The sequence below is a fragment of the Drosophila ficusphila genome, unplaced genomic scaffold (assembly GCF_018152265.1).
Source record: "Drosophila ficusphila isolate 14025-0441.05 unplaced genomic scaffold, ASM1815226v1 contig_198, whole genome shotgun sequence".
Classification (NCBI taxonomy): Eukaryota; Metazoa; Arthropoda; class Insecta; order Diptera; family Drosophilidae; genus Drosophila; species Drosophila ficusphila.
The window spans coordinates 624,132-646,835 of record NW_025064092.1 but is presented as its reverse complement, the minus strand read 5'-3'; the positions used below and the strand labels follow the sequence as shown (position 1 = coordinate 646,835).

The 22,704-nt window shown below is 39.7% G+C and overlaps 1 protein-coding gene across 6 annotated transcripts in view; it reads left to right on the top strand.

The window, feature by feature from the left end:
• LOC108091205 (Kv channel-interacting protein 1) overlaps positions 1-15,018 on the top strand; it is a 99,172-nt gene extending 84,154 nt beyond the window's left edge. For 4 of the 6 annotated variants that reach the window (XM_017190295.2, XM_017190293.2, XM_017190292.2 and 1 more), the window contains 3 exons: positions 3,799-3,872; positions 11,849-12,061; positions 12,931-13,149. In XM_017190295.2, coding sequence (XP_017045784.1) covers positions 3,799-3,872; positions 11,849-12,061; positions 12,931-13,041 — 398 coding nt within the window. In that variant the 3' untranslated portion in view covers positions 13,042-13,149. Of the gene's footprint in view, positions 1-3,798; positions 3,873-11,848; positions 12,062-12,930 lie in introns of all 6 variants that reach the window. The other 2 variants (XM_017190297.2, XM_017190296.2) reach the window with 1 other exon arrangement.
• The last annotated feature ends 7,686 nt before the right edge of the window (positions 15,019-22,704 follow it).

Genomic DNA, 22,704 nt, shown 5'->3' with positions numbered 1-22,704 from the left:
TCTGTTTTGAAGCTTCTGCAAATTGCACACAAACCTTATAGATTACCAACTTGGCAAACTAGCTAAGGCTTCTCAGCTTTCTCTCTGCGGAAAATTCCCAATAATTCCCTGTGAATGCTACAAATTGCTGCGAGAATTCATTCGCACCTCAGCAGCCGGCCAGACATGGGCCATAAATTGTGTTTAGGCCACGTTCGTACTGCCGCCGAGCAAATCCAGCGGCGGAAAAGTTATTGCTACACATGTTGGGACACTGAATTATCATAATAAACTTGTTTTGACTAGCGACAATGGTGGATAGCATTCGCCCATTCGACACACAGACAGTCACACAGACAGACAGACAGACAGACAAAAAGAAACGGAAACGGAAATAAGAAATTGCCAGTAAACAAGGGGCTTACTTACCCCCCTTTCTCCGTTTTCCTTTTCCCCCGCAGGACGTCTCTTATTCTCCATCATGTCGGCCGTTATCTGATGAAAAATAAATAATGAAATCATTTTTTATTTTGATAAGCTGCTTTCCACACACACACACACACACACATACAAATACACACACGCATGCGGCAGAGAAAAAAATCCTCATCAAAGTTGGTGATTTATCACTTTGGCCGCACCCCTCGTTTTTTCCTTTTTTGTTTGGTTGTTGTTTTGTTTTCGCGCCGCTTCTTTTGGCAAATTTCTGCGCAAATTTTATAACAATTTTTACATGGCACATTTGCAGTCATTTTTGATTTGGCACAGCGCAAAAAAATAAAAAAAACCAAAAAAGCCGAGGAGCAGATGCCATCTTTGCCATTGAGCTTTGACCTTGTGGGCGTGGCACCCTGCGTTATGCGTCATAAAAACACATTAAGCATCAAACGGCGACAATAAATTTGGACAAATAAATGTGTACACCCGCGTACGTGGGTACAGTGCGATTCGCGGCCTTAAGTCGTTCAGAAGCAGCAGAATTTTAAAGTTCAAATGTCGGCATTTTTTCGTTCGCAGAGTGTTGGGAATTTTCAGCGAATAGAGCTTAAATTGATAATATATAACAATGCGTTTGAAAATGTGAAACAGCAAGGCAATAAAACAAGAGAGCTTACGGCATTGATTAAAATAGGACAGGGCAACAAAATTGGAAAAAAAAAAAACAAAGAATTAAAATGTTCCTTTGTATCTGGATTTCAAATTTTTTCAGAATTTCAATTTCATTTGTTCATTAAACAAAAATCATCAGAAACTAAATGAAAAAAGTTTTGTTTTTTTCTTTAGGTATTTAACTCTATGTTTCATTCTTTCATTTTTTAAATCAATTAATATTTGAATAAGCTAGTCCTAAAGAAAATCTATAACGATTTTTTTGATTATTAATAAAAAATTAAATGTGGAAAACCTAACCAATAAATATACTTTATTTCAATCTATTGACTTTATTTCAAGCTAAAGCTTACATTTAATTCAATTATGTCACTAAAAGAAGGTGCCTATTAAACATAGTATGTTGTCCAATGAAAGAAAGTGGCCAACGCTTTACGCCAACCTCTTGGCAAAAGTTTGAAGACTATTCCGAAATTGAGTTATTGACTGCAAACCGTAAATGCAACAAAATTCGTCAGTGGCATGAACTTTTGCTTTATGACCCCGCGTTCGAAGAAAGACTTTTCGGGGCACCGAATGGCATTTGATGTGGCTTTATGAACTGACGGCGACGTCCTGCCAAAGAGGTGTAAACGTTGTAAGCGCATAAGCCCAAAAAAACTTTGGCACCGGGCCATAAACATAAACGCGAATCGTAAAAAGTAGCCGAGCGAGTGAGAGCGAGAGCAATAATCAAAATGTTATGTGATGGCCAGATAAAGAAATTGCTCTGACAGCTCGAATGGCAACAGAGACACTAAGTGCGCTAAGTGCCCTTGGCGAAAGGCGAAAGTCGGAAGGCGCGATAACAGGGCAGGGAAATCTCTTCGAAAGGGAAAACTCCCCATTCAACTCACTATGCCCTCATAAGTAGGCAACACTCTTTTTAAAACAGTTACAAGCAGTGCTAGAAAGCAGTGCTTATCAGCAGACACAGGAGACTCTCGCATAATTAGCTGCGAACTGTTTCCCTAACCCTTTGCCCTCCCTCCCCCCAACCGACCGGGAAACTTTCCAAGCCCTGAGTCCCAAAAAATGTTGACTTTTCCACTGATAAACAACAAAGGCGAAGAGTACACACACAAAAAATTGAAGCGACCCGAACGAAAACATGGAAAAACTTTTGCGGTTGACAAAACCGAAAGGAATAACAAAAGTTTTTGCAACCAAGTCGAAGACGACCCACATAAAAGTTGCCAACCAAGACGGGGCAACAAAACTCATATCTTTATGCCGGCCAACTATCGAACCGTGATCGTCTCCTTACACAGAAATAACTGAAAGTAAAATTTAAATTAAGGCAGTGGTCTGCTTTACAGACTTCAAAAAATCGATTTTTTTTTTTTTGTCTTAAATCTATTCCAAAACTATCCAAGAATATGTGTTCAAAATTTTAGAGGCCAATTCGACATATTTTCGAAGCTAGATCAGTTTTAGTGGCCGAGCGTCGAGCAGGTTCGTATGCTCGGGCAGACTTTACAGCCCGTTTTCTCGAGTTTTTATTTTCACAAGTCTTGGAAAACGGTGCCGGCCATAGTAAAAAAATATATGTCCGATCGAAAAAAACCAAAAGGATCTAGCTTCAGTATTGAATTATCTTCTATTTGAACTAAAAAAATGGATAAAAGTACTATTTAAATTACTTGTTTTGCAACTTAAAGTGAACTTTTTTTTCCAAAAAAACGAATTTTTTATTCAAACTTAGAAAAAATTGGAATTTCGTCATTTCTTCGGAATTTTTTTAGTTCATATAGAAAAGGAACTTATAAAAAGTAAAAAAAATTTGGTTCCACTGTTTCAGATGCATCGCACGAACTCCATCACCGGCACCGATTAACAAGTGCACACTCTAGGCGCCCCAGAAAAATCGTTACAACTTCCGCTAATTTCAATTATTTGCAATAATAAAAATTGTTTTTTAAAGTTTAAATATAATATTATATCGTCTCAAAATTTCGTTTACCGCAATCATTTCCTTCCCTTTCAAAAAAATTGTTGAAAAAACGCTCTTTTTTCGGCTCCTAAAGCAGACCACTGCCTTAAGGGCAGGGAACAAATATTAATAAACTAAATACTAAATAAATATTGAACAAATTATAATTTGAATTGCGTATTTTTCTCTAATTTTCTACAACAATTGGTTTAAATAAAGTTCATAACAAAATTAAATCATAATTACTTTAATTCTAAAATGAAGTATACGAAATTATTTAAACTTACCAAAAACTTATGTTTCGCTTTACCAAAAATGTCATTTTTTAGAGCCTACAAATATAAAATATTTAAAACTAAAAAATATCACAAAATATACAAAAACTGAAGAGAAATAAAATTTAAAAACAGACATAAATTACTTTTCACAAATTACTTTTCATTTGTTTCATACTCACAAAATACGTACTAATATAAATTTAATCATTTGAATTTCTCATTATTTTTTGTTGCTGTGTATGTGCTATCATAAAAGTGTTTGTGGATGTGTGTGTGCACTCGTATGTCTAGAGTTGATTTGATAATGTAACCAAAAGTTGAACAGCTTCAGTTGAGACCTCATTGGTCGACTTTTGCCAGCTTGAAGCACTCTCGTGGAATGTTCTTATTTAACGCCCTTCTTCTCTTGCTTTCATTTAACCAACAACGTCGACAATGCGCCACATGCCACAAAAACAGCCAATCCAACCTTATACGCGCACTATGTATTTAATACACTGGATCAGGATCACAGCGGCATTGTCAGCTTCGAGGTAAGTTTTTGATTCCCTTCCCGATTTTTGATTGTCTCCCATGCGGGAAAACCTCACTTACCAGCGGCGGAGGCATCCCATAATAAAACCAAAAAAAATATATTTTATCTGCGGCAGAAGAATCTATGTTTAAGGGGGAATACTCCCCTTTACCATTCTTATTCTCCTAAGTGATGGGGATATTTACTATGTTTAAAATTTAAGGATTATATAGTCAACAAAAATACTCGCTGAGTTAGAGTCAGGCAATTCTTTTTAAGATAAAATAAATGCCAAAGCTTCTGCCAAAGCAAAATGTAACTGAAATCAAATGAAATTGGCTTTCCCCTTAAATTTTATCATTTCTCCTTATAGAAAAGAAGTTATACTTGTATTTTCAAATTCCTTTCAATAAATGTATAATTAGGTAACAAAACGAAGCCATGGACCTAATGATATTCACAAAATCCATGTGAAAAGCAAAGAATCTGGCAATTCCAACCAATAAATATATTTCTTTCAGAACCAAATATTTCTTTTTGAGATAAAATAATTGCCAAAGCTTTTGTCACAGCAGAATTAAACTGAAATCAAATGAAAATGGTTTTTCCCTGAAAACAAATAATTCCGCTTGATAAAAAAAGGCATTCTTGTATTTTGAAAGTGCTTTCAATAAATTCAGCATTCGGTAACAAATCGAAGCCTTGGCCCTAATCATATTCCCAAATTCCATGTGAAAAGTGCCTTGTCGCCAGCATAGCTTTTCACTTCTTTGGACATCTTTCCGCTCCTTTCCCTTTCCTGCTTCCCCTTCTCCCGACGACAGTGTGCGACATCAAAGTATGGCCTGCGGCAAAGACGAGCATGAGAAATGCAATGGGAAGCATTTGAGCAGCTCATTTCCGATGTGTGTATGTGTGTGTTTTGGGTCCTCTGACCAGGTCGCCTCTTCTCAATCACCAATCACAATTCACAACTCAAGCGAGGAGCAACTAATGGAGTTCTACATTATGTGTGTGAGTGTGTGTGTGTGAGTGTGTGTGTGTGAGTGAGTGAGCGAGTGTGTGTGTGTGGGTCCTCGGGCGAAATTGCGATTTAGATTGGACCGCTGAGCTCTGGGAGGAAATTGAGAAATTGTCTTAGAAATCAACTTTCGTACAACAATTTGTGGCACTTGCTGCTGTCTGTCGGCGCCATTTGCAATTAAAGCGGACACAAGGCAACACAACCGCACTGGAGGCAAACATAAACCCTAATGGCCAACCATTTGCGGTGGCCTACACTGCGAGAAAATCACGAGTGATATTCTACAGCTGAATATAGCACAAAATAAACCAAATAAAAGAGCATAAATGTTAGTACTAATCAGCATATAGGAGAACAAATCTTTTTAATGGTTTATTTCTCTTAATGGCATGCCGTTCTCTCAGTGTACCTGTACGCCTTCTCCACAAGATAATATTGCATGCGTTCAAGGGCGTCGAAAGCTGAAAGCTGAGCAAAATTATGACCAACTACGAACTACATAATTGAGCGGAGAGCGAGAGTCCGAGGTTGCGGGGAAGTTTGTGATTGAATCGCTGCCGTTTATCGCTGGCTATCGTTATCGATAATTAATCTTGCCAATTGAACGAACAGGCAAGTGCGTAGGACTCGCAGGACTCACAGGACACGAGTACTCGGCCATCCAGGATCGGCAATTCAATTTAATTTACTCGCTGCGCCTCTTAATGTCCCTACGATGATGCGGCGCAAAGTGAAATTGTTGAGGTCACCCGGTGGGTGGGGGTTCCATGGGTGGTGTCCCCCCACCCGATTCCCAAAGGAGAAGGGGGTGGAGAGGGTCGTGGGCAGGTTGCCCAACAGACTTAAGTACAATGAAATTACTTTAGACATTTTAAGTATAAAATATGGCTGACAGCCGAGTCGAGTCGAGTTGAGTTGAGTTCAGTTCAGTTCAGTCGAGTTTTCTTTGCGTTGGTTTGGGATTGCGGCACAGCGCGGAAAAAACATTACTCTAATTGTTTATCAACTGTATTTCAAATTTGCTATACATTTTATTTCAACTATTTAAAATATTTTATTAAGATTGTTGATTGAACCAAGAAACCTTTGGTTTGTATGGTTAAATTTATTTTAAATGGCTCAACACATGGCACAATACATTTTTAATTTTTTCTTACTTATTGTACTTACAAAATTATTGGTTTTAATAAAAATAAAATTATTTGAATTCTCTTATTTCTTTTTATGACTTAATTAATTTGTTTACTTTTTTATTATAAATAATTACTTGTTCAATATAATTCATGAATTTCCTTAATTTATTGTACATTTAACATTTTTTTAACAATTATCAAAATTCTTGAAGTACTTTATATGATAATTAAGTAAACAAATAACATTTCTATATTAAGGTAATTTAAAACAAAATTATTCTCCTTTATTTTTTACTTTAAAGGGTGTGCTTTCCCATTAAAATACAAATAAAGCCTATTCTTCAGCTCCACTCCAAAACAATTACGCCACAGAAACAGGCGCCTAGTTTTTCGCAGTGCAGCTTAGGGGCAAAAGTTGTGTAGCACAGTGAGTTCCCAAATGAAGCTGATTTGGCTCAGAGGAATGGTAAAAGAGGGCTAAAAAGGGGGATGGCGCCAAATGACGCTGCAAAACGCCCCCGGGAAGCCAGCAACGAAAACAACAAGAACAACAACCATAAGAACAACATATAGAGGTGGCATGGGGCAAGTTGGGAGTCTGCTCGGCGTGGTAAGCGCCTTTAGTTACGGTTTATTAGTGACAGTGGCCAGAAGCCAGGAGCCGAGAACAAAGAGTGCCGCCAGATACAAAGATACAAAGATACATAGATGTTCCGCCGCTCTATTAACTGCCGCAGCACAAAAGTTCTAATACGCAAAGTACACACACTTGGAAGCCAAACCAACCCCCTTCCCCCTTCGCCCTTCCCCTTCACAACTCCCAGTCATTCCCCCCTCATTAAAGGACATTCAAGTTTCGGGTTGCACAAAGTGTTCGGTCACTGAAGAAGCCAAGTGAATTTGGAGCCAGAAAGGAAGTTGATTCCGGAAAGTAGAGGCAGTGGCTTCAAGCCCAAGAGGTTTGAGTTCAGGAATTGCTTAACTTTCATCATGGTATAATAATACTCTTATAGGCCAATTGCTAAATTTCTTAAGCTGATGACTTCAAATACACACAGAAGTATACACAGTAAAATAATATCTAGATTCGAAATTTATCTGATATTCGCAGAGAAGATTGATGTTTACATTAAATCAATATTTATACCATTCAATAACTTTTTATTAGTTCTACAATGTTTTTATTTTATTTTTACCCTTTTTTCTTTTGTCATTCATCTTTTGGTTTAACATTTCCAAACAAATCGTAATGATAAATCCCGTTTCATTACTAAGTTAATTCTAGTTTTATCAAAAAGTTAATCATTACCTACAGTTTTTCAGTTAGCTCATCAGAATCGAAGCAATGTAATTTTTTTAAATGAAAAAATCAATTGGTATTTGCCTTTAAAGAAAAATTAAAAAGCTAACGAGTTCACCAAGCATTACATCGGGAAAACTTCTGTATTCACTTGGATCTCACCCAACCTTAAGAAGCAAGAAACCAATTTTCCGGAGATTTTTGTGAAAGCTCCAATTAGATGCGGTTAGGAAAAATGTGAAATGTAATGGCAACCGCAGCGCATTCACAGCTTTTCCTTTGCGGCGGCTTCTGTTTGCTTCTTTCTGTCTTGTTCTTCTTGCTTTTTTTTTCGCTGGAGGGGAAAACGCTGCAGAGACGCGGAAAAATAATGCTCGAAATTCAGAAATCAAAGTGAAATGTCTCGAAATTGAAATAAAACGCTGGCGGCGAGGGGGAAATCTATATATTGCAGTTTCGCCGGCGCATTTGCGTGTTTTGTATTTCGTATTTCGTATTTTGCTGCTGTCGCCTGTCATTGTCAACGTTTCTATTGCAGCCGAATGCAGTTGTGGAATGCAAAACAAAGGCTACCGAAAAAAAAAACGAAAGCTGAAAGCTGAACAAAAACTGAATAAATTTTAGCGAATCGAGGCGGTCTGGTTGCTGCCACCCCGCGGTGCATGCAAATGGCGAATAATTCCTCTGCAGTTTATCCGAGTGTCTTGCGACTGCCCCGCAATGTCCGAACATGAACTCCACTTCCGGTTGTCAGAGGAGCCGCCCAGAGAACGGGTGACTCTATAAGCACACACACACACACACAAATACACACACAAACACAATGCCTGTGCAACGATGAATTATGGCGATTTTAACGCCAACTTTGTCAGTCCCTGAAATGGGGGAAATGGGGGAAAACAGGCGGGAAAGGCTACGGGGGAGAGTGGAAAATAGGAGTAGGCGAACCCAAGATACACAGCAAAAAGAAATGCCGGCGATGGCAGCTGGGCAAAAACGCAAAAACGCAAAGCCCAAGTCAAACAATGGGACAGAGTCCTGGGAAAAGAAAGGAAAAGCGGAAAAGTGGGAAAGAGCGGAGAGCGTGACACGGATGAAAACGCCTGGCATTTTCCACTAGCTTAGCCAAACACTACAAATTTCATTTGATAAAAATCCATTTGAATTCACACCCCTCATAAACTTTGCATGCAGAATAATAGGTTTTAAATTTAATGTTTGAGGGAATAAAGGAAAATAAATCATGGGATTTCATGCAAAACTAGTTTCGTTTGAATTGAAGTCCCTTATGAAATAATCATGAATATATGGTGTAAGAGAGATAAAAATAGTGTTTCTTAATTCTTCCTTTTAAGTACCTAGTTCTAATAATAATTAATAAATAATACAATAGACTTATTCAAACTGCTGCCGAGAAAACCTGCTGTAATTCTCATAAATATTCTCATAAGAAGACAGGTGGCGTAAAGTAGCACTTTACTTTTACCAGAACTCGAAAGCGAACTCACACAGCAATCAAAAATGCTCACCGCACGGAAAGTTGTTACATAAATAATTCATTGGATAATTTGCAGGCCTTCATTTTCATTCTCATTTATGAACGGTGAAGTGCAATTTACAAATCAATATTGCCGGCCAGTCGGCGTTGCATCCTCGAGTGTCTTCGGTGAGGAATAATCGCAATCACGTCAGCCGTCCATCTCTGAGCTCTTCCTCGCCATTTCCCCGGCACTTGCCCCGCTCGGAATCTCCTCGGAATTTTCCCAGCTTTCCCGACTTTCCCACCGCTGCTCCCCCTCGAACAGCTTATCTCTTGCCTTTTTGCCTGCTCGCCGTTTTCGTTGTTGAATAATGACCTCAAAATTGTAATGACTACGAGGCACGTACTCGATATAAAGCATGTACAAGGAGGGGTGCCTCCTTCGCCCAACCCCCCTCTGGCCACCCTTCTGGATGTCCCATCCCTTATCCTTTTACCACCCATCCAATGCCCTCTCACAAGCAAGCGGTAATTCCCTAGTTTTGTGTGTGACGGCCCGACTAAGTAGACTTCCGCTTTTCAATTAAGTTCCACATATTGTTGCAAGGTGTTTTATGCGCGATTTGCATGACAGTCGCGTTTATTAAACTGCCATCGAGAGTGGAGCGGCAGTGGGAGTACTACAATATAATGGCCGAGGGAAAACGCGGGCCAACGGCAAACCTGTCACGGCCATATTGAAATTGTGGGCAGGGCCAATATGCCACGGGTAAAATGCTAAAATGGTAAAATGGTAAAATGGCAAAGAGTGTGTGACCTGTTTACGCTGGCAGAAAAGATAAATTGCTCAAGTGTGCGAGATAAAAGGAATCGAGTGGCGGCGGCCGAGGGGAAATAAATATATAAAGACCCACAGTAGAGGGGACAATCAGGAGCAGGACTCCATGGCAACTGCGGAAAAAGGATTGGAAAAGGGCGCCCTTCGCTGGCAGTAAAGACAGTCGAGTAAAGCAACCAGGTTAACATGACACTTGAGTGCCAGCAGCAGTCACTTTGTTTTGATCACTTAAACAAACGCTGCGAGAAACACAAAAGCTATTAGCAACTTTATATTGTGGAAAATAGTCCTCCGCCCGTTCTCACTAGATGCCAGGAAAAAGATATCCACTTCAATGTTCGAAATAGGTTATCAATCAAGCAAAGACGTGTTGGACTAAAAAGTTCACTTATTTTATTTTTTAAAAAAATATATTTAAAATTAATGGGTAGTATAGTATGTACAAATATTTTACTAATATTGAAATGAAATATACCTAATGATACATAAATAATGACATGTACTTTATGGCTCTTCCTGAAAATCGTAGAAATCGGACAATCATATTATATAGCTGACAAAGAACCAATCATAAAAATAAGAAAGTTTATACAAAAATGTATAAAACATTGCTTTTTTTATAAATTTTTTTTCCAATTTTAGATGTAAGATTTAAGGTTTTTAACCAACAAGTACTTCAAGATGTGTGGTGTGAAAAATTTCATAACAGATTTCAACAGAAGACCATTATTCGGTTGATTCAAATGCATGGCCATAAGTTAGAGCATATTAAACCACTTCTCATCGCACTGCACTCCCACCAAGCAGTGCACTTCCCGTTTCAATCCACCCTCCCCTCAAGCAGTGCAGGCAAGTGGTCAGCAGGCAAAGAGAATCATAAATTCGCTTAATCACTCGGCCCGAGTGCAAACTTCACCCCAAACTCTCGATTTTGGGCAATTTGTCCACGTCGTGTCGTGAAAGTTTCTTGCTTTGTTTTCGGTGTAAAAAAGAGATGTGTAAAATCTTTTTTGCGATTCCATTTCGGTTTGATAAATTAGTCGGACGCTGCAATTGCCGAAATGGCCAGAGAACAGGACACAAATGACGCCACGGTTTTAGCTCCCGTTCTTATTTTCCATGGCCTCCTTAGAGCTTATACGTTCTATGCTTTTTACTTTTCTGATTTTTTTCTGGAATTCTGCCATCGGAGTTTCCCATTTCGGTATGCAAAAGCAAAAGCCGGAGTCCTTCGTCAGCTGCGGCCTTCCCAAAATACCTCAACACCTCCGGGAGAAAAAAAAATGGGGCTCGGGGGTCGTAAAACTTTCTCCTCTTCCCATTCTCCCTCCAAGTTCTTATCTAGGTACATTTGTCATACAAAGCATAGAAATAAATGTCCACTTCAGCGGCGGCAGGAAGTGAGGACTGTGGGCTTTCAAGGGCGGTGCGGTGTGGTAACTACAGTCGAGGGAAAAGTAATATTGCCTTCCCTTATGCCAAAAAATTACTTTATAAAATTTACCTCTTTGTGAAAATAATACTTAATACTACAACTTGTAGAGAGAAATAACTTCTTTCTCATTTAACACTGCTTTAAAATTATGTTTTTCAAAATGATGTTTCAATTAGCATTTCTCGTTAAGAAGAATATTTAATTTAATTGTGATGTTCTACCAATTTGTTTTTGTTTTTAAATGGGTTGGATTGCAACGCAACTGATGTGATATTCAATATGTATAGGAGAGGAAATAAACATTTTCCAAGTTAATATAACATTTACTGAGTATTCTAAACATTTTCTGCATATAGTCTCGTTAAATGCATAAATATAAGTGCTAGGACATAGGAAAATTAATAAACATTAAAAGAGTATATCGAAATATTTCTCAACCCATATTGGTTAAGCTGCTACCAAAATCCCAACCAGCTCCAATTAATTAATTATATAAATTAAAATAAAGAGAATTACACAAAATATAGAGAAAGAAATAATAATTATTGAAGTTCATGAAACATTTCCTCACCCCATAACTATTATGTTGACCGCCGCTGTACTTTCGTTTCTTCTAGCCACTGCGGTTTACGAGCAATTTCTTAAAACATATTTTCAATTTCTTTTATACCTGTAATTCCGGGTGTCTGCCTTGGTCTTCGCCTCCGCTTTTCCCTCTTCCCCTTCTCCTTCCCCCCGAGAAGAATCTCCCCATTCATGGCAACTTATTTCTCTTCCTGTCACAGGACTTCGTTCAAGGACTCTCGATACTGTCGCGCGGCTCCGTGGAGGAGAAGCTGCGCTGGACCTTCTCGCTGTACGACATCAACGGCGACGGCTTCATTACGAGGGAGGAAATGACTGACATTGTAACTGCCATATACGAGCTGATGGGCCGACTGCCCGACGAGTGTCCCGAGGAGGAGAAGATCAAGGGCAAGGTGGAGCAGATATTCCAGGTGAGTTCGGTCGGAGTCATGGGAAGCTCCTTCGCATCCCCAAAATCCTGGACAATTCGCGACCATTACTTATGCTAATTACGCGCGTACAATTTGAATTTGACTCGCGAACATGAAACTTATTTACTTTGCATTATGTAAATTCAAATTGTCTATTTCAATTTGCCGGCCAGCAACTCAGTCTCTGGCATTTTGTGCGAGGAGTGCGGGAGTGGGTGGGCAGTATTCCTTCCGCAGGACATTGTCCTGTTTGGCTTGCCAGTCACGCGTTGTCATTAGCGGTCGTTGGCATTCGGAATAAATTGAGCGCAGCAAATGCGACCGGCGAAAGCCCCTAAATAATGGCATGCGAGAGTGAATTCGATGATAGATGGCCAGGATCAGACACGCTCCGTTCCGAGAGTTCTCCTCTTGTTCTGCTGTCCGCTCTGCTGTCCTAAATCGCAAATTCCATAGCTCGCTTTCGGGCGGCGGAAGCGGAAGTAGTGCGTCAAGCAGTGCCAATGGCAAGCAGCTCGCCGTCAGCACTCCGCAAGCTGTTGCTTCTGTTTTATGGAGACCTCAAAGCAAATGATTTAAATTCAGCAGATGAAATAACTATTAAGCCTTTAAAAACCAATGAAACCACAAAAATATTGGTTCAATTCATTTAACAAAATATATTTATCATATAGCATCAACATTAAAACCATATTTAAATACAAACCGACCATTAGTAAACACCACTTTGTCCAGTTTGTCCTATGAAGTTGTCATGAAATCACTTTCGATCGCATGCTTGGGGGCATTTAAACAGCAAACATTGGCGAACAAAAAGCTTTACCGTGTTGCTCATATATGCACGTATGCCTTTTCCATTCTCCCCACAGAAAATGGACACCAATCGCGATGGCGTGGTCACGCTGGAGGAGTTCCTGGAGGCCTGTCGCAACGACGACGCCATCTCCCGGTCGATGTCCGTGTTCGACACAGCGTTCTGACCATATCCCACGGACAAGGGCGATGAGTACACGGTGCCCCGGCGGCGGCGACCCCAGCAGCAGCAGCAACACCAGAAGCAGCAAAAGCAAAAGCAGCAACATCATCAGCAGGAGCAAGATAAACGTAAGTCCAACCACAAGACGAAGACGAACAAGCAACAGCAACAGCAACAGCAACAGCAAACACAGCAGCAACCACATAGCACTAGACATCGAAACTGTTGTCATATAATCGACATGGACGGCGACAGCACCACCAGCACCACCACCGCCTCGGCGGCCACCGGAACCACACTCAATTGCAATGTTCTGGGCAGGAGTGCCCATCGACGCGGTGACTACGGTGAAGTGGATCAGGCGGAGGAGGAGGCGGAGGATGAGGATGGGGAGGAGGAGGATCAGGATTCCGAGGATTCCGAGAGCGAGTACCGCTCCTTTGTCTGCCGCCACTGCCAAAGGCCGCAATCGGTGGGGATGCCACGTTCCAGCCACCGATCGCATTCGCAATCGAAGTCGCATTCGCATTCGCATTCGCAATCGAGATCGCAGTCACGCAAGCGCAGCAAGAGCAGGAGGCGCCACCAGAGCAGCAGCCACCGGCAGATGCAGCAGCACCTGCAACGCTGGCCGGAGATCAATGTGGCCAACGAGCAGGCGATCCGCTTCCGGTGTCCGCAGGTGGGGCCGCAGGTGGGTCGCGACCTCCACACGCCGCAGCCCATGCACTTCCACCATCCCCAGTCGCAGAGCCACCAGAACCAGAACCAGAGCCACCATCCCCAGAAGGTCAGGAGCAGGTCCGCCCGTCCGCGGAAGGTTCGCTCGGGAAATCAAGCAGCACCACCCACAACCACCACCACCGCCGACACCACCGGCACATCCGCCACCTTTGCCACGTCCGCACCACCCGCGCCGCCAGCTGAGCCACCGCGGCCGCCCTCCTCCCCTCACCCCCTCCCGCCGCTCAACGTGATTGTGGGCGGGGCCGAGGGCGGTAGCGGTGGCGGTGGCGGTGGCGGTGGTGAAGGCGATCCACAGCACCCACAGCCGCCCACCACCCCCGACTCGCCATCGCTGGTCACCGTGAGCACCTGGTACACGGTGGCCAAGCAGGGTGTCTCCTGCTAATCGCGGCGAGCAGTGAGTATCCTTGCCACCCAACCATGAACCACCCAACCACCCACCCCCCAACCACCCAACCACCAGCCACTCAACCACCTTGCACCCCAATCGAAATCCCTTGAAAAGCGGACAAGCCACTGAAATCCCTAGAGGTTTGAATCCGCCTAAAAAGGCGCCTGAAAGTATGCCCCAAAAAATATTATACTGTTTTTTGACATCCTTGGGACTTCCGAGCTCAAAACAATCTTCAAGGGTTCTCAAATCTCTAGAGATTTCTGTGCAGCCCACGAATATCTCCAGATACCTTAAGTCTTAAGTCTCCAGAGGTTTCTGTGGCACCGCTGACAAAAAAAAAAAACGCTTCCCCGATTCCGTGTTTGAATATATGTACACAGTACTTTGTGCTTATATGAATTATATATGTGTGTGTTTCAGGGTGAATCTCTGGGTCTTCAAAATTTGCATTGTCAAATATAGTTTAAAAAATTACAAAAAGAAATATTGAAAATTTGAAAACCAAATTTTCGTAAATTGATTTAAATCTTCCTCTATATTTTTTCAAAATATTAAACTCTTACTTATTTCAACAAGAAACAAGCAAATAATTCCAAATAATACGACTTAAGAGATTGGAAATCAAAGCCGAGATCCACCCTTCTGTATTTGTGCATTAAGTTTCCGATTTACCTACTATTTGTACTGTAATTAGCCAAATAATGTTTAAAACGTTTTCTGTGTGTATTGATTGATGTTGCAAACTGTCAAATGTGTTATAGTCTTAAATACATATAAATCTATAGAAAATGTAAGTGGAGATGAACCAAAAAGGAAATACATGAAAACCATGCAAACGTTTACCTTATGTTTCTTGAAATAATTTGTTGGTGGCCAGAGAAGTCTTCTTAGAAATTTCGTTAGATATCCTAGAGTTACATAAATTGACGTTAGCTGTGATGGAAAAACAAAGTATATTAAAGCAAAAAACTTTAAATATGTTAATTGTAAAAACGTGGCGGGTAACAAAGAAAATCTGTGGGAGGATATTGCTCAAAAAAGAAATTGTTTTTATGTCATAAACCGAAAGTGCGTGGGTGTGTTTTGGATGTGTGTGTGCATCGGAAGAAGAAGAGAGAAAGTCCTGCAAAAGTTCAAATTTAATTGATTTCAAAGCCCCAATTTAACGCTTTTATTATCCCGTTGAAACAAAAATTTCAGTTGCTGTCGTTGCGTTAATTAATTTCGGAATTCGCTGTATTCAGAAATCATGTTACAAAAAACTCATATGCAGATTAATGAACAGACCAATTTTAGCCCATAAAATAGTTCGCTTTTACAAAAACCCCAATGTGATCAAAATGCAAATTGAATGCCAAATTCGCCTGTCCCAAAAAAACAAAAAAGCGAAATATAAACACACTGTGGGGAAAGAAAAAACTAATAGTTTTCTATTAATTGACAGCAGCTTTCCATTTTATTTGGTAAATGTAAATGGCTGGCATTAAATTTTCCTGCATTTGCATTGTTTCACATTGAAATTCTCGTTCTTCAAACTGTTTGTTTGAAGTTTGCTGAGCGTTAACTTTTTGCTAACTGTTATGGCTTGACATGCTTTTGTTGTTGTTTTCATTGTGCCACATTGGACACACCAAGGAGACACACGCACACATGCACACACAGTCACACGCACACATGCAAGTCAAAATAAACAAGGATGAAAACGCATGGAAATTGAAATTCGTGTATGGCAATTAAAATATCTGCTTTCTTTCTCTCCCCTTCTCTTTCTCTCTCTCTTTTCTCTCTTTCTTTCTTTCTATCTCTTCTCTCTCTTACCTTGCCCTGCACACACACACACACGCTTAAATAAACACCCACACACGTGCAGAAATTTGCATAGAAACTAAATGAAATGCGAAGCGAGAAAGACGACGCGAATCTGCCAAAATAAAAATCTAGGTACCGCATGCCCATAAATATGCAATTATGGATATGTTTGTGCAACTGTAAAAATACCGAATAAAGTGTGCAAAAATTGAAAGGTTCGGCGACAACTCGATTTTATCGGCACAATTGGCTGAAGTCGCATTTAAAGAGCCAAAAATCGCACCAGAGTTCTCAATCGTAAGTACGAAGTGGCTCCGGAAGTGCCACTGCTTGCCCCTCCCCCCAAAGAGATTGTCAGTGTGTGAGTGCACACGAACACAAACTCTCACACAAGCATACCCTATTGAAAATTGAATATGGAAAATTGAAAATGAAAATGAAAATGAAAATTGAAAATGTACGAAACGAAAGCTTTACACAATGAAACTAAAACTAAAAACTAAAAACTAAAAACTTACTCTTAACAATTTAATGAGAAACAAAAATATAGAGAGAAATAAAATTAAACAGAAACTATATTTATACGAAAAGGTAATAGAAAGGAAAAATACTAATAACACTTAATTGGAACCAGTTTGACTTTCTATTCGAAATATATGTCAACACACACACACACACACAGACGTGACACACACACTAACACACACATGCAGACAAGTAAATATCTCTAGGTAATAAATGTGTAAATCAAAATAATAGCCACAAATGCAAATACAACGGCAAAGGCGAATGAAGAAATGCTCCCCGGGGCGTATGCGTAATGTTGAGTGTATTGTTTCTGCGCATTGTTGTTGCCATACGAATATATTCTCCATTAGCAAATTAATGACAGTGATGGAATGTCATCTGGCCATGGGTGTACTATACTATACTATAGTAAAGAAATCTGGTGTGTGTGCCTGTTGTGCGTGCAAGTGTGCAAGCTAAATCAAATGAAAACCATTGTTTGAATCAGAAATTGGACCACAGCAAACAAAGAGTAGCATAAACCGATATCCGCTGTATATGCATATTATATTTACATACATATAGACGAAATATATATAGATAAAAGAATGAAAATGAAAAGAATATATATATACATATATATATATATAAAGCATACAGTATTTATCATGTGCATAGGTGTGTAACTGTAATTTTTTGTAGCTAGAACTAAGGGACACACAGAAGAAAATAATGAAAGTACTATTAGAAATAGATAATTGGAAATAAAAACTGGTTAATTGGTCATCTCGTTGTACATAGTTAGTGAGTGGTTTTTTCGCCGTTAAACCAACTACAAATCTCTTCTCTATATTAACTCTAAACTCAAAGTAATTGTTGCATTTTTAAACCCTATAAATACATAGCTGTGTACTTAGCTGTAGTCTTCCAGAAGTAACCGAAATAACGAACCGAGAACCGAAAACTTGAAAACCGAAAACGGAGAATCGAGAAGCTGATGAGAACTCTATTCCACTTAGATTGAACCTGTAGCAAATTTGTACCTTAGCCGAAACACCCACAAAGCTTTCCAAAAAACAATAAAAACTTCTTCTTAATAGTCGAAAGACCGAGTCCAAGAAACAAAAACCAAAAACCATATACGAAACTGTTGCTGTCGTAGTCTAGGAACTACAACTATTGTATTATTTTTGGATAAATGTTATCGATTTTCTGACCCTTCCAGGGTTATTCAATGTTAGGTCCTTCGAACTATTGGTTTCCCACTAAGCATGCGTAGTTATACGATCGATCCGATCGATCCGATCGATCCGATTAATCTGTTTATCGATCAGATTATCGATGCGCGACAATATCGAACAGGAGTACAGTAACATACATATATAATATCCTCCCACCCCAAACTAACACACACACACACTTCCTGTCTCTCTCTCTCTCTCTATCTCTCTCTACTTATCTGTGCATCTGTGTGTGAATTAGCAATCAAGCACGATCACAAATGCAAACACAAAATCTATTTCGAAAACAAAGTGTCAAATTTTCAAGAGAAACATAACGAGAACAGAACCGAATGAAAATGAAATGTTGGCAAATTGACAGAAACAGAAGCAGAAACAAGCGAAAAATTGATAAATTGGAGGATTGCCAACCTAGTTGCGAGTATTTTCCAGGCCTAAGCCTTAAAGATTACCGAAATGCAAATATGTAATTGTAAACACAAACAACAAAAAAGATATATGCATATAGAGTCTGTGTTTTTCCTAATTTATAAGCTGTTGAAATCAAATTTTACCAAAGAAGAAACGAAAGTAAGTATTGACAAACGTATGACAAACAAAATCTCGTTTTAGAGAACCTCTTCGACTTTCAGTTGTTAATTGTATAAACTGTATTAGCCATTTATTTGTGAGCGCTATACTACTTACTATGATGAGATGATGAGAAAATGAGCAGAAATGAGCAGAAAATACATGTCATAGCATAGGCCTAAGTGCGACATTTATTGGGGGACTCCGGAAGGCCTGCGGAAGTACGATATGGTACTTGTGCTCGTATATCAAAAACCGAATTGTTATCGGACGAACGACGTTTTTAAACCACTAAGGCAATTTGCAGTGTTATCAATCGATCGATGTACATCTTCTGGGCCAAACGATTGAGCCACGTTACAAACAAAACAAAAAAACCAAAACCAAAAAAGAAAACCAATTACAAATTGATTAACTTACGAGTATATACGAAAATATACTTATGTACTAGTCGTAAACATAGCTGATCTTTTTTGGTGTAAATTTTAAATGATAAAACCAAACGAACAAACTTTCCATGCAATAAAAACAAACACATTGTTTCAAAACTAAAATGTCGTTTAAATGCAGAACTGCATGAACCAAAAACCAAAATGAAAACACTTAATTAAAAGAACAAATATTTTTTTTGTGAAGTTAAATTATGTATAAAACAAAAATAAAAGATATAAAGTAAAATAAAAACCAAATGAAAAATACAAAATCACTGAGTATATTTTATTGGAACAGAATATTCGCAAGTTATGTCGCCAAAAAAGGTTTGCAGTGAAAAAAAAGTTTTAAGTTTTGTCTAAAAGTTTTGATCTGTATTTTTTGCAGTGCAATTTTTAGATATATGGTTTATGGTCTTATGATTCCGGTTAATATTTAAGCTGGGACACATTGAATGGAATTATTGGAAAGCCCTTTTAAGTTATTAAATTTCTCTTTTTTTACAATTATTTATACGTACAGCTACTCAAATATAAACACATTTAATTTTATTTACGCACACGTATTACACTTCTCAAATCTAAACATATTTAATTGCGAATAAATATTGAAAATCGTGCAGATGAGTGTATTTACCAGTGGCGCATTTACTTTGTGCAGGACAATAAACAATTTTTGACAAAAAAAGGAAGCAGCAAACTCTGTTTTACAAATAGTGTACACACTTCTTTTTATGCCGGATTTCTTCTCAGTTTGTTAAAAGCATTTCACCAAAATATAATATATAAATAAATATTTCAAAAAACAAAATCAGCAATTACCTTCAACGAAATTTCTATATTTAATTATTTTTTAAGGTGCCAACCACCAAGAAAGGAAACCTTGGTCTAATTCAAAGTCTAATTAGTAAACGATGAAGTGTCAGAATCGATGTAACACTTATGGGCATCCACACATTGTTTGGGAGAGCACACCCCGTTCTCCGCAGATTTATGGGGGTCAAAGGTCCTGGCCGGATGGACAAGGCTAAGTGGAAAAGTTGGCCGATGCATGCAAAATGCAGCCGAGCGGCTAATGGATTCGCAGTGGCGCATTTGTATGCCGATCAGAGCGGGAAATTAATACGGAATTAGCTGGACGTATATGTAGATGTGGACGTAGATGTGGATGGCTAGGGGCTTCGAATCGAAGAACCTTTGACCATCCACGTCGTGCAATTATAATGCGGTTGGGCAAACGGGCACGCACAAGGAAACCCACTTAATTGTTATATAAAAAATTGGACAAGTGGGTGGGTGGAATATGGGGGTATATGGTACATGGTGCATGGTCATCGTTAATTAAATCACGTTGTACCGGAAATGAAGTTATTGACAGGAGCGTGAGAGTGTGGGACGTGGCATAATTGCCCGTTCCGTTCCATTGCGAGTATCGCCTTCGTGTTCCATTAAGGACCTTTAAGGACATCGCTGGCTGCAATTTGCGGCGAACGAAACGCAACTTTTCAATTTGTTTCATGTTTCAATGCCAAAACGACGGCGACGCAGCCGTTCTGTCCACAAAAATACCATTCCAAGCCAAACCAAATGGCCAGCCGCACACGTACGTGGACCAAACCACATTTGACCAATGTCCGTTGGCCCGTTGGTCCGTTGGCCCGTTGGTCCGTTGGCCCGTTTGCTACTTGGCCAGTTGGCCAGTTGGATAGTTGGCCTCTGTTTTCCTGCTTTCCCCTTGCCGACCAAAAGGAGTTGGCCGGAATCGTGACGGCGCCAAAACGCTCGCTCTCCGCCTTTTCCTGTCTTTTAGCCACGTTCGCAATTCAGCATGTGCTGGCGGAACTCAGGTCCCCGGATGCTCTTGGATTGCCAAAACAATATGGAACGAGTGATGAACATGCCTGGAAAAATATTAAATAAACAAATGTTAATAAGCAGATTGGACCGAAATAAATGAAGAAAGGGAGTAACAAACTACAAAGATATAACGAGGTTTGACGTACTTGTTGAAATTTTATATTTAGTTTAATCTGAAGACAACTATATATATAATATATTACCAATTAATACCACCTTTTAAATTGACATTCAACAATCTAAGCACTTGTAAAGCTATTATTCTTTATGCTAAGTACACAGAGAATAATTTGCATTCTTTCAGCCACAATTGCTTGGCAAGTAACAGAGATAAAGTCGCTCCCTCAATCGCATCCAGCTAATACTCGTACATATGTAACCCGTTAATCCATATCAAGCTCTTGTGAGAGCTGAGAAACCGTCTCAAGTTATCGGCAGATTACAAGGAAGTTAGCACGACATCGGCATTAAGTTCAGCTCCCACTTGAAAATACACATCGATTGTCGGGGGCTATGGACGAGTTTTCGAGTTGAGTTAACAGCAAAAGCATTTATGCCTTTGTTGTCATCAGCTGCTGTTCTCCAGTTACCCAGTTATCCTGCCATCCAGCCATCCAGCCATCCAGCCATCCAGACATCCAGCCATCCAGCCATTTGCTTTTGGGCCAGACAGCGCATAAATATTTACGGGATTATCCAAACTGTTGGCACAGACATTGACGGCGATTAAAGTGGATTGCCGTTCCACCAAGATGGCCAGACCAATGGAAGGACCCAATCCGAATCGGAGGCTGAGTCCGCATCTGAATCTGCATCTGCATCTGCATCTGCATCTGAATCCTGACCCAGGTGCGTCTCCCTTCGAAGGATCTGCATACCTTGAGGGGCAGAAGGTGCATAAAACCATTTGGCCAGACGTAAGTGCGGTCGGAATGTTTTTGCAGCGGAATATTCATGCCTTTCCATGTCCGCAATCAATCGATAAAAGCCATCAAGGACTCGCATTAAGTCCCGTATCCTGTCCAACTATTTATTAACAAGCCCCCCAATATCGGCCAGTATAATCGCAATCGGTGACAGTTGCCAGGAAAAGATTTCATAAGTTTTTATGTCTTCATTCCGTGTGCCTCTGGTGGGCGGAAAATCAAAGCCGGAGACAGATGAAAATGCCTCTATCGCCGGACACACAGAGAAAAAATGAGTAGCGAGTAAAGTTAGTGCAATAATGCCATAACCATTACTCACAGCTATTGATAATATGAAAGAGCTCCAAAGTCTCATATAAAATAAATACAACTAGGTAATTTTATAGGTTATTACCATAAAATTGTAGTAAAACAACACTATGCAGATATATTAAAAGTACGTTTTTATATCATAAATACCTGTATAATAATTTCTATATATTTATTGACCTTTATTATTGTTTATGTTAAATGTTAAAAACCTATTAGCTGTAAATTGTTTCTTTTAAAAATCAATTAAATATTTAATTGAAAATAAATGAATTTTTTAAATTTGTATACTATTTAAACTCTTTTTGTATTAATACTACAAATTGTGAAAATCCGCAACTTAAGCGAATTAATGTTCTTTAACCAACAACAAAATTATAAATATATATTATAAGGGCTTATAAAAGTGCCCATTACCTTGCAATAAAGACTCGTAATCCCCAATCGGTTAGCCCCTTTTTTTCGCAGTGTAGTCTGCCCCTTTTTAGACATCAGCACTTGGGCGTCAGCAGTTGAGTCGCCGTAATAAATACGGACATAACGAAAGACACAACGGACATCCCGGTGGCAGGGGCACAAACAAGGCACCAAACCCAAACCCAAACCCAAACCCAAACTGGAACTGGGATTCGAACTGGGATACGGACACGAACTATGACCAAGCCATAAAGCAGGACACATTAATGCCTCAGAATTCGACATAAATGTGACACAAATGTCACACACACTTATTGATTCCGGCGAGGCTGAGCAAACCACTCACATCCCGATTCCTATTCCTATTCCCATTCCGATCCGGAGTCAACTTAAGACCAAGTCAGCCCAAGCCCCAAGTTGTCCAAATTGAAAGGCAGTAACCGAAAACCGAAAAACCAG